Source organism: Mytilus edulis, chromosome 9 (genome assembly GCF_963676685.1).
Source record: "Mytilus edulis chromosome 9, xbMytEdul2.2, whole genome shotgun sequence".
Lineage (NCBI taxonomy): Eukaryota > Metazoa > Mollusca > Bivalvia > Mytilida > Mytilidae > Mytilus > Mytilus edulis.
Window position 1 is genome coordinate 14,969,278 of NC_092352.1, and position 13,862 is coordinate 14,983,139.

General features: G+C 30.9%; 1 protein-coding gene across 6 annotated transcripts in view; it reads left to right on the plus strand.

Annotated features, from left to right (window-relative positions):
* Positions 1 to 9,249, plus strand: part of LOC139489565 (G protein-activated inward rectifier potassium channel 3-like) — an 87,188-nt gene extending 77,939 nt beyond the window's left edge. For 4 of the 6 annotated variants that reach the window (XM_071276128.1, XM_071276127.1, XM_071276132.1 and 1 more), the window contains 2 exons: positions 2,651 to 4,198; positions 4,925 to 5,895. In XM_071276128.1, coding sequence (XP_071132229.1) covers positions 2,651 to 4,183 — 1,533 coding nt within the window. In that variant the 3' untranslated portion in view covers positions 4,184 to 4,198; positions 4,925 to 5,895. Of the gene's footprint in view, positions 1 to 2,650; positions 4,199 to 4,924 lie in introns of all 6 variants that reach the window. The other 2 variants (XM_071276130.1, XM_071276131.1) reach the window with 1 other exon arrangement.
* Positions 9,250 to 13,862: the final 4,613 nt, after the last annotated feature.

Here is a 13,862-nt window from a genome sequence, read left to right on the forward strand (position 1 = left end):
GTTATTTGCATAAAGGGCAATAACCATTGGTATACTTAATAAATGCTTCATAAGGGCAATAACTGTTGATATACTAAAGCCATAGGTAGGCAAGGATTTTAATTTGGGGTGGGGATTGCAAACTTGTTCTAGTCCTGAACATGCATGAAATATTTGCCACTGGACATTAAGCAACCAACAATCAATCGATCAATGGACTAGTTTTGGACATTATATGATTTTTTTAGGGTTAGTAATTGATGAATTATATGTATTAAAGGGATTAAGAAATATAGTGTTTCAAATTAAACAAATTCAAATCTTACCACCATTTGTAATAAACTTCCAGAGGGATCCCTGGGGGTATAGGTAGTAATCAAATGGTGATTTAAAGTTTTATCAGAGTAAAAAAAATATGTGTTTCAAAACCAGATAATATTTGTTATCATAGTTAAATAGTGTCTGTTTTTTCCTGTTATCATTATCGACCACGATGTTTAACCTTGCTCATCCTGACAGATTGTCATGGGATTGGTTATTTCATTAATGTAATAATGACTTTTTAGCTAAATGATTGTTTTGAAATTTTAAACTGGGATTTAACCCCCTCGAGGACAAGGATGGGAAAAAGAGGGAATGTAACATCATTTCCGTCAGGTACCTCTAAAAAAACAAAAAGGCTGATTTACTTTGCATGAATTCTGTTGATTTTATGCTTACCATAATCTTTTTATGCTATTAATTTTTTGGGCCTTTTATAGCTTGCTGTTCAGTGTGAGCCAAGGCTCTGTGTTGAAGGCTGTACCTTGACCAATAATGGTTTACTTTTATAAATTGTTACTTGGATGGAAAATTGTCTCATTGGAACGCATACCAGATCTTCTTATATCTAAATGATGAAATAGTTTAATTGTTCATCTCTGTGTAGTATTTTACTCAATTTTAATGTAAAAAACATCTCCCTAGTTTGTTGTCATTTTTTCCCTAATTATTTGAATCGTCATCAATTCATTGAACCTTGTCAAGACTATTTATTTTAGGTTCTTTATTCTATAGGCCTCCATGACAATAACTGTTTGTATTATTATTTCCTGTTAAATAGCTATATTGATATAACATATATACAGGGTATATAAAAAAGAAAACGTGTTTGAAAACCTTACTATGCATTGACCACCCTCATTAACTGATTTCCAAAAAGAAGTGCTATCTTGTCAGACCTCTGGAAATGTGATACTTGTATGGTTAACCAGAATCCATTTGAAACAATAGAATATTAATGTCATATTGCCAAAGGTATACTCCAGACTATCAGAAAATTGTCATGTCTTCAGATCTAGATACAGATATCGAAATTTAAATTCACACTCATTCCTAGTCATTTGGGAAATCTGTGTGTTCAATATATTTAATGTATTTAAAAATCTTTGCAAAAAGTTATAAGTTTATATTGTAGAACGTTTTACCATTGTACAACAAGGACTTAATTAATATTCACTGGCTTGAAATTGTCATAAATTATAAAAACCAAGAAACTTATGAAGACTATATATAAATCTGAAATCCAAAATTAAAATTTCTTTAGTCTACAAATGTTGGGGTAGGTTACAATGACTAACTGCTATTCATTCTGGTTAAGTTCTGCAGTGATTAACAGATCTTACCAGAATTCTGAGCAGAAATCATAGATGAATGAAATTATGTCTATGGTCAAAGAACTTATCTTGGATAGGAATGGGGTCTATCTTGATATATACATTTCATATGAGAGATACTTTTGTCCTTGAGTAGAACTATTGGTAGTCCAGACTTTTTCAGTGATAAATCAGTCAACAGCACCTTTCTGTACCTTAAAATTATACTTGATGGGCCCACACAATTTGTACATGTATTAATTAACAGAAGTACAGCTTCTTCTGTCTGTTTCATTTGACCTGGACCCAAGTTTAACACATGTATTGACTTGTTCTGACATTTTTCATTAAACCTTGACCCAAGTTTATTACTTTGATTGACTTATTATACAATTCAAATTTTGCATGTAGTAGACATGAAATTTAAGTGTGTCAGGTTATACTTTTCTAATTGTGCAATTCTTATTCTCAGTGTCTCCATAATTCATCAATATTGATATAATTGCACTGACACTGGTAAAGTAAATCCAATTTGGAAAACATTAGATATTGCATCCTAAGGCTAGTTAGTTATGAAGTTGTTACATTCTAATGAAGTATTTCATCCCAATAAATATGAAGCTTTAAACTGCATTTCAGTTTATCCACATAACTGTTGTATCCATTAAATTGCTACTCATGATGTACGAGATGCTGTTTTCAAACACCTACAAGCTATTGCGAAATGATTACAAAACAAATATTATACAATCAGGTTGAGATTTTAAAATAGTTAAGCATCTTCATGCTATCATTAATCAGGGAAAGAACGGTTGTCGTGCAGAGAATTTAAGTGTGATACTTTGGAAATTTTCCATAAGATTAAGTGAGTGTCATTGTCATAAGATTGTATAATAATATGTAAATTAGTCAAAAGAATTTTTATGGTGCACTTTTAATACTGCAGTTTATATTTGTATATGCAAAATCAATAATTTTGTATGGTATTACCTAAATGAATTTTCATGTATTTTAATTGACTTTTTTTCTTTTTTCAGCTTATATGTTCCTTCTCCCACCCTGCTGTAACCCCATTCCACAACCGAAGTGTGTGGATACCTATCAAAGTGGATCAAATTACAAGAAAAGAAGATTTTGGCATAGCTAAGGCTTTGGCCAGCATTCTTAAGTTGATAGAAACCGTGATCATGGATACTCCTTTTGCAGAGGGGCCACCCAACGGGCGGCTACCGTCTACTTCAGATGACGCTGATATGATGGAAAATGAAAACATGGAGACAAAAATAGGCTCTCAGGAATCATTTACAGAGTTTATGGCTCAGAGTTTGCCACAAAAACCTGGCCCAGTGATTCATAGACGGGCAGATCGTCATTATTCTAAACGAATGCGTCGAAGACTTGTTTACAAAAATGGTGAAGTGAATATTACGCAAACAAATATAAGAAAACGTAGACGACGATATTTAGCTGATATTTTCACAACGCTAGTTGACATAAAGTGGAGATATAACTTGCTGTTGTTTGCACTAGCTTTCATACTTAGTTGGTTAATGTTTGCTGTCATATGGTGGCTTATAAGTTTTTCACATGGGGATTTAGAAAACAGTAGCAATAAAAACTGGAAACCTTGTGTGAAGGAAATGTATTCATTTACGTCTGCGTTACTGTTCTCTATAGAAACCCAACATACTATTGGATATGGTGCTCGTCACACAACTGAAGAATGTCCAGAAGCCATTACAGTCATGATGATTCAATCGTGTTTCGGTGTTATTTGTCAGGCAATGATGACAGGAATTGTTTTCGCTAAACTTTCACGGCCTAAAAAGCGTGCTGAAACATTAATGTTTAGTAAAAATGCTTGTATATGCAAACAAGATGGAGATCTTTGTTTATTGATACGTGTCGGTGATATGAGAAAATCTCATTTAGTTGAAGCTCATGTCAGGGCAGTTGTGATAAAAAGAAAAATAACTAAAGAAGGTGAAGTTTTACCATTATACCAGTTTGATGTTGATTTAGGATATGATGAGGGACGAGACCGACTCTTTCTTGTATGGCCAGTTATTCTTGTCCATAAAATCAATGAACAAAGTCCTTTTTGGGAAATGGCCCCAGAGGATTTACATAGGGAACAGTTTGAGCTTATTGTAATACTCGAGGGGATTGTGGAATCTACTGGAATGACAACACAAGCAAGGAGTTCTTATCTCCCTGGAGAAATTTTATGGGGACATAGATTTGAAAGATTAGTAACCTTTCAAAAAGAGAATGGTCAATATCAAATAGACTTTTCAAGATTTCATAATACCTTGCCAATGGACACTCCACAGTATAGTGCAAAGGAATTATCGGAAATGAGTGATAGAGGTCATCAGAATCTGGCCATCGATGATGACGAAGAGGTGACCTCTGTGGGGTCAACTAAACATGATAAGTTTCCAAGTCCCTATGTGATAAAAAGACATGGTTATGCACAAACTGACTTTGATTATGATGAAGATGATTTGATTTCACAAGAAAGTTCTGTTCAAAGTCGACAAACCAATGAATCAGAAACATTATTATGAAACATTATACATTAGGTACGTTATATTAGGTATTAAAGTCAAGTGTTAAGATTAGTCAACAAATACCAGGGTAACTTATTGCACCTATTATCAATAAGAAAGTGTTGTACTCCATAAATATTTTAAAGTGGCAAAAAGATTACATTTATAATGTCTTCCTGCAGTCTTTTGCACTGTGAACCAGCACATTAAGAATGTGGCTCAGTGTTGGTCTAGTACAAAGCAGGTTTCATATTGCTGTTGCATTAACATTTAAAAGTCTTCGAGTACAAACTCTACATGTATACATTGAATTTGCCACTGGATGCTAAACAGTTATCCGACATCATTATCCATTTTCATTAACAAAATATTATATCTCAGTAGGACAATGAGTTCATATAGAGAAAAAATCATTAACAAAAGAAAAGTCTACTTTTAAAATCTAAGTTTTGATTTTAATGAACATGAAAGTTAGTCCAAAGTTTTAAGCAAACAAACATGAAATATAAAGAATTGCAAATGTTTACTTCTCACTCACTCTGACACAGAGATGGCTTAAAAACTTGGAATTACATGCAATTTGTATATAATATGATTTTCAATTAATGATATATCTTGAAAAAAATATTATTCATGATCATTGATGTTACTGACTTCAGAACTACTGTATTATTCCAAGCTAGTTTTGTGATGTATGCTTTCCTTTAGATATTTTTACAGTAAAAGGGAGGTAAACCAATATTTCTTTCTTTTTTTCAGACATCCAAAACAGAACATCATTCCAGGGTTGCTGAAAATTTAAAAACAGTTGACAGACTCAGTTGTTTGTGATTTTCCAGAACAAAACCTTTTTAATTGCAATTTGTATTATATTACTAAAGCGATTCTTTTTAATTGTAATTTGTATTATATTACTAAAGTGATTCTTTTTAATTGTAAATTATTGTACAAATTTTGATGGAAGACTTTTGTCATCATTTCTTTTTCGTCAGTTTTAGAATTTCAGTACATATGCTAAACCTTTACTGTCTAGACAATTTTGTTGGTATATCCAGGTATTTTTTTTTACTTTTTTTTCAATTAAATAGAAATGATCTGAATTCTTTAAATATTATTACCAGGGTATTGTAATATGGCTTCATAAATTACAATAGGCAAATTAGTTCAAACTACTGATCATACAAAGATTAATTAGTCCCTTTCCCCTAGATAAAAAGTGATATTTGACAAGGCTACACGATTACTGATATTACAATAAAGACATTTACTGATGGTCAGTTCTACCTCAGTATAAACAGGACTACATTATCTCAGGCACACACTGTTCATCACATAGTATTTGTCTGTTGCAAATCATCCAAAGCTTCTGTATACTTTATATATTTGTTACATACAGAATAGGAAAACACAGTATTGGATAACAATTGTTAAAGTTTGCTATAAAGCTTCTTCTTTGATTAATACTATTAAAGAGAAAATCATGATTCTAAAAGTAAAAAGAGATCATATGAACAAACCTTATATTTGATAATATTTGCCAAAATAGAGCAAATCTGAAGCCTTTTAGAAAATGTATTTAAAAAGCCCCTTGTTTTGTGATAGGGGTAAATACGCAGTCTATTCTCTATAGATTTTAAAATATAATTTTTATTTAGCCAGATTGCAGATAAATATTATTGAGTTGCATGAATGTTCTGAAACACAATTATTTAAAATGATTTTAAACTGAACATTTTATTTTAATGATCTGAAATTTAAATTGGTTAAATGATTGTCCTACTATATGTTGACATATTAACTCATTGTACATTGTAATATGACATATTGATACAGTGTACATTGTAATATGACATATTTATACATTGTACATTGTAATATGACATATTTATACATTGTACATTGTAATATGACATATTTATACATTGTACATTGTAATATGACATATTCATGCATTGTACATTGTAATATGACATATTTATACATTGTACATTGTAATATGACATATTCATGCATTGTACATTGTAATATGACATATTTATACATTGTACATTGTAATATGACATATTCATGCATTGTACATTGTAATATGACATATTTATACATTGTACATTGTAATATGACATATTCATGCATTGTACATTGTAATATGACATATTTACACATTGTACATAGCATTGCTGTGATATGATTTCATTTGAATGTTTTATGCTGTTAGTACATGTATTGCAAACTTATTTTTAAATGTTCCATGAAAATAAATAAATTAAATCATCAACAATGTAATTCCTGTTAAAAAGTATTGAAAGTATGATATTTAATTTTTTAAAGCAACATTATACTGAAAAAAGTTTGTTCTTATAACTACTATTTATTTTTTTAAAATACACATTGAAAATGGTCATAAAAAGTGTTTACAAGACCATCAGATATTTGGAGTTTTTTTTTATAGACCTATCATATTCTCATTGATACATAAAATATGACTTGTTACACCATTCTTTAAATAACACTTTAAAATATTGTTTGTGTTATGAAGGGTTGAAATGAATATGTCAGATTTGATATGAATGGTCTGTAATGTTATTATACAACCCAGGCTAGTTGACATGTTTGTAAACCATCTATTTGCATGTTATTCATTTCTTTGTGGAAAGGAATTTTAAGGAGGAGCTATAGCTTACATTTAATTTTTCATGCCTTTCAATATAATGCAACCTTTTACATGTCAGACATAAATGATTTAAAAAAAGAAAAGGAATGAAAATTCTTGTTTTTTTTTAGTAGGTATGCATAATAACTTACAAACACATTTATTTATAAATTATATATATTTGAAAACTTTGTTAACTACTTATTGAATTTAGTATATTAAAGATTTTTCAAAATTTTTTCAAAATTTATGAAGTGTGCTGTTATTTTGCACAATCTGTATGACAAACAGCATCTGTAAATGGATTATTCAGTTGTTTATCAAGACTAAAACTGCGTAATGTATTGATTATAGAGTTATTTCCCCTTAACCACTGCTTGGTATATGGTTAAAAATATACTATTTAGCTTCTCTAGCCCTCCCTCCCTCATCTACTGAAAAGCCTCGTGAAACATTCTTATTTTGAAATAATCAGCAAAGTCATAAAATTGATAGTTCATTTTATAAATATGGGACATATAAGTAAATTTGTAATTAAAATTTTGGTTCACAATATAAAATAATACCCCCAGTCATATTTAAAATATTGAAAACTGGCTGGAAAAGGTGGTGATTTATTTTATAAAATTGTAAGCTTTTAGTGCATGTATGTCGACACACAAGATAGAGAATTGTTCTTTAAGATTGTTTAACTGAATTGGGTAAATTAAAGGAGCAAGAGGTCACTATAATGGTCTAAGTGATCAATTGCCTATTCATTGTTTATTGCCTTTACATGTGTCAAAGGTTGAATTGTTGTATAGCTTTTTGGTTTATTGTTAAATTTTTGCTTAATATGTCAAATTTGTATATAATTTTACTGAGTTTGATACTTGTATGAAAAGTTCTGAATCTCAATGTCTGTCTATGAATCTCAGAATGAAATGTGATATGTAACATATTTTAGTTATAGAAGGTAGAGAGATTTTAGTTATTGAAGGTACACAGATTTTTAAGAGATTGTAGGACTAGAAAACTGTCTGGACTGAAAGTGTGAGAGATCTTAGTTGATGATTTTTAAGGTCTCAGAAAAGGATGACTGAGACCTCTGGTATTGATTTGACAGCCTCACTCTTTGAATCTTCAAGTGAATTATACAAAAAAGGTCAACAGAAAAGGTTATGTTAATGCATATTTACCAGGAGGATGGGTGATAATAGAGGCATATTGATTTTTATATAGCTGTTTCTAATAATTGTCTAGTAATTATGTTCAAATACAAGCACTGTGAAATTTTGCAAACTATTAAGGGGGTTTATCTTGAAACATAACAAAGATACTGATAGATGTTACTTAGCCCCTAATTTACATATAAATCATTTGATACATATTTTTCAAGCTGAAGATAAAAAAGTTATTCATTAATATACTGTTTTGACACTTAATTTCAATTTGAATGCAACTTTGCATGGAAGTTTGTGGACACAAGATAAATCCTGTTTTAACTGTAAAAAAAAATTAGAATGGGATTAATGTCTAAAGATTTTTGAAAGACAATGTATTTTCTTAGGAATATTTATATAATACCTTTATTGTAGCTAATGTCTTTAATAATTTGATTTTGACTGGAGAAAACCTTCTTTAAGCCTTTTCCCATAGATTTAAGCAACTATTTTTATAGGAAAAAAGGAGGCATTTTAAAGAGGAAAACCTAAAAAGGCTCTCATTATGTGATAAAAATGACAGATATATTTAATTTCACTTTGTATGTAGTTCGACAGATCCTTTTAGTTGAATTCATGTGTACTTTAATGTCATTAAATTTATTTACTTATACATATTAGGATATTAACTATGTATATTGATTGAGATGCTGAATTGTGTCTTTCATTAAAAATATTAGTTTTAATTGGAAACAGCAGTTCAATTCAGAAATTTACAATTGATTTTTTTTTTTATTTTCAAATCAGCACTCAGAGGTTAAATATTGTATTTGAAGAAGGGACATTTTTTTGTATCAAAATTTGTTCGCAATGCTAAATAGTTAATTGGAATTCAGGGTCCATTGAATTACTTAAAAGCTGTATGGTATTTGAACATTTAAAATTTGAAATTGCACATATTTAAAATCGAGCTTGCACTCCATTCAATAGTGTCGAATAAGATAGATAGAAACAAAACCTTAGATGTCCATATCTTTCATAATTTATTCATTATATTGTGTTGATCATGAGACCATTTTCTTTTTTCTGAATGAATGTAACATTTTGTGATGATTTGGGAATGGTGCTACATGATGTTGCTATAGTTATAAACATTTTATACTGTTTACTATTTTTACCATTTACATATTTAATTTTTGCATCTTTTCACTATCATGCATAATTTGTGTGTTAAGTTTCATTAATATTATATATTATTTTGAGTAAATAAAATCATTTTTTACCAAAAGAAACTTTTTATTTATTGTCCAACATGTTTCAAAAAGACTGATTTATGGGTGAAACTCCTTTTCATCTTCACTGGTTCTTTGCAAATACTTAAATTCTAGTGTCAGTGAATCTTAAAAAAAAATCCTCTCTTAAACCACTCATCTAATTGGAACCAAACTGATCCTCTACCATTATTTAGAACCAGGCTTATCTATCCTCTATAATCCTCGGGAACCAAAGTTATCCTCAATCATCTTTTGAGAATCTTAATTTAATTGTGACTGATGATCGCATCTGTCAACCAACATGACAATCATGGCTAGATATAGAACATAAGGGTAAAATGCAAATAATTGTCTTATACATTTTAAATTATATTGACAAGGCTAAAAAGAATATCTAGATTTAAAATGACAAAATGACTGAACTCATCAAATGACTCTTTGTAAGAAAAATTGCCCTTTGCCTATTTTCTTGAAAGCATGTACAGAAATGTAAACAATCATTTAGCGTAATTTTTTATGAACCTGAACACTATACTAAATAGAATTAAATATGCAGTCAACAAAATCATCAGCAATACACGGTCTACAAAAATATTGACTTGCATCTAAAAATTGATCATGAGGGTCGGTTGAGAACAAGACTACTACAAAAAAGATGATTTCAGCTTCCCTTATTGTGAACTTTCCATTTCTATGTAACATAATTCCATCAGTAACTGCATATAGAGTATATGTCTCCCAGTTGAAACGTATCACAATGTTTGCATTTTCTGTCATGATTTCCTTGATAAAGAGGAAGCTATTAAGCCAAGAGTTCCAAGTGGGTAAATTGAAAATTTCACGGACACCATAATGGGTTATGGATATCTGTTTCACAGATGACCGAATATATGTTCCGATTGTTGTACCATAATCTAGTCCTCCTTTCCCGAATGTGATCTACAGAATTGACTTATCACTAGATTGTACTAATATGAGCAACCTGACGAGTTACAAGTCCGGGTACAAACTAAAACCGAGGGAAACAATTCAAATATAAGAGGAAATCAACAGAACAACAGAAATTGAGCAATTTCAGAGGTGAAGATTTTTAAATGAATTTTACTGAAAACAAAACAGACGCAAGGCGATGGCAACAGTTCGCATGACCCTGTTGACCAGTCTAGCTATGACAATTGAATGAGTGAACATAAAAACCAGTTAAGTAACGAAATAAGTTTTGAATTCAGCTATTTTAAAAAATAAACCTGCTTGGAGTAAGACCTACGAAAACAGGTTCAATCCACCATTTTCTACATAAGGAATGCATATACCAAGGTAGGTATATTACAGTTGTTATCCTTTTGTTTGATGTCTTTTATCTTTTGATTTTGCAATTTGAGTTGGGTACTTTCCGTTTTGAATTTTTCTCGGAGTAATTTTGTGATTTTACTTGTACTACTGTTGCCTTTATTTAGAGAGATAAAGAATACCTGATAGGAAACACAAGCACGGAAAAATCGTATCAATTGGGAGATATATACTCCGTACGTAGGTGCTGCTGGCACGTTGCTACTTAGAAATGGAAAGTTCACAATTTGAAAGCTGAAACCATCTCTTTTGTCGTGAAGTGTTGTTTTCAACCGACCCTTCTTGTCAATTTCTAGATGTAAGTCAAGTATAAGACCGATATAACTGTATCCGTTGTATCCTTTATCTGTAGTTCGATGGTATAAATGCGTTCAACATATTCACCAAATTTTGAAATTATTTAATGCGAGAACATCATCTATATAGCCGAAAGTAAAGTTCATGGATATTGCTAACTTTTTATCTTTCTTCCTGAGAAGTTCCTGTATGATTTTAATTTTGGGTGTTTTAACGCCACTTTTAAGCACCACATTTAGGCTATTTCGTGGCGGCCAGTTTTTATTGGTGGAGACAAGATATTTGTATCTACGTTGGCCATATTTTTTATGAAACAAAGCAATACCAACTCTTTCAATTTGTCTTTTAGTTTGGAATGTTGAATACTTATGTAAAGTGTAGAAAAGTCAAATGTTTTAATACTGTTGCAAGATGAAAGAGAGTTAGATTGTATGTACTCTAAAAGATCTTTGGAATTTTTAGCATTCACATCTAATTCACGCCACCTCTAGAATAGGCAGTTTCACAATAACTTTGAAGCCCGGCTTTGACTGCTGATAAAACAGATGTTAATAATTTAGAAAGAGGTTTCATGGAACACTTGGAAGACACAGCAATATACTGTTGTTTGTAAGGACACTTACGTAGTTTAGGTATCCAATACAGTGATGGAAGATCCAGTTCTTCATCTTTGGTTGAAATTCCAAAGGAACATAGAACAGATCTATGATCATCCAGGATTTTCTCTTTGGTAAATGTCGTGAGGGTATATGTTGAGTTTCTAAGTAAATTGTCAATACCTAATTCGTTTATCAAGCTGTTAATGTTATAAGTTTTACATACAAAACAATATTGTTTGGGGCTTTATCTGCGGGGACACCAACATATTTGTCATGGAGGTAGGATAAGTGTTTTGAAATATTTGGGTATTTAACTACTGACGTAGCATGGGCATTGATAGGCTCATTCAGTTTCTTAATTCTGATTTGTATCAACGACCTCACAGCCTTAATCCAGTCGGAAAGAGTGTATACGTCTCCCTTCTCGCGTCAAGCCCATTGCCTGGCATAATCCTCGACTGAATCCATCAAAATTTTGAAGTTGTATTTTCAATTGATGGATTTATGCTCACGATATTTCGGTCCTTTTGATAACACATTTCACAGGGAAGTGTTATTTACAATGTTGCAGTCACGGCACTGGTAATAACGTGGCCAGTCGGATTATATGTGAATTGGGAACTAGCACAAGTGCAATCAGGAGGATTAGACTTGAAGTCGTCAATATTAAGATCTTGCAAAACGTAATTGAAAATTTTAGTTGCAATAGACAACATAAGTTAAAAAAAGAGACACCATCACGATCATGATCAACACAATATAATGTATAAATTATGAATGATATGGACTGCCTACTAAATCATCTAAGGTTTTGTTTCTATCTATCTTATTCAACACTATTGAATGGAATGTAAGCTCGATTTTAAATATGTGCAATTTCAAATTTTAAATGTTCAAATACCATACAGGTTTTTCCTACTTGTTCTATCTCAGACAAAAGTAATTCAATGGACCCTGAATTCCAATTAACTATTTAACATTGCGAACAAATTTTGATACAAAAAATGCCCCTTCTTCAAAACAATATTTAACCTCTGAGTGCTGATTTGAAAATTTAAAAACAAATCAATGGTTAATTTCTGAATTGAACTGCTGTTTCCAATTAAAACTAATATTTTTAATGAAAGACAAAATTCAGCATCTCGATCAATCTTTTGAGGCGAGATGTATAGAGACACAGACACGTTAACTTTTATTTCTATAGAAGTCGCTCTTCACTATACTACTACCTGTCGATACATTTATTTTTGGCATTGCACAAGTCATGTCTTCTTTCACTATTAATGACGTTAAAATACTAAATCCCTGTGATGTGTTTTAGTCGATTTTAGTCTCTGATGCATGATTTTTTATTATTAATTGGTTTTGGCTTTTAACTAGCTGTCAGTAACTGCGAGTACTCTCAAATCGTATTTTCTTGTTAATTCGACCTGTTGATACTGTTTATAATGCTTTTTTGTTATTTTTTATTTATATGGATCTTGTCTGTACACCAGCTTTGATTATTTGTAATATCTTCAATTTTTCACTTATTCTTACAACATTTGTATAAACTTCAAGATTATAAAAAAAACGGTTTTTTTCTAAAGTGAACATTGATTGGTTAAATATTTCTAAGTCATGTCCTGTGTTTGAATTTGTTTGTTAGCTTTTTGGTCATGAATGTTTGTCTCTAATATTTAATTAACTGGGCATTTGTATTCAGATATCGCAGATCAAATTTATTCGTTCATTGTTTAATCATACGTTTTTTGATTGAGTTAAGTCTGCCAATTGATATTTTTTCGTATGTTTTTCTTTGTTGTGATGTTATGCTATTGTTTCAGAAAAAGGGAGAAGGTTTGGATCCATTAAAACGTTTAATCCCGCTGCAAATGTTTGCACCTGTCCTAAGTCAGGAATCTGATGTACAGTAGTTGTCGTTTGTTTATGTAATATACGTGTTTCTCGTTTCTCGTTTTGTTTATATAGATTAGACCGTTGGTTTTCCCGGTTGAATGGTTTTACACTAGTAATTTTGGGGCCCTTTATAGCTTGTTGTTCGGTGTGATCCAAGGCTCCGTGTTGAAGGCCGTACTTTAACCTATAATGGTTTACTTTTTAAATTGTTATTTGTATGGAGAGTTGTCTCATTGGCACTCACACCACATCTTCCTATATCTATATAGTTAATATCCTAATATGTTTTAAGTAAATAATTTTAATGACATTAAAGTACACATGAATTCAACTAGAATGATCTGCCGAACTACATACAAAGTGAAATTAAATATATCTGTCATTTTTATCACATAATGAGAGCCTTTTTAGGTCCTCCTCTTTAAAATACCTCCTTTTTTCCTATAAAAATAGTTGCTTAAATCTATGGGAAAAGGCTTAAAGAAG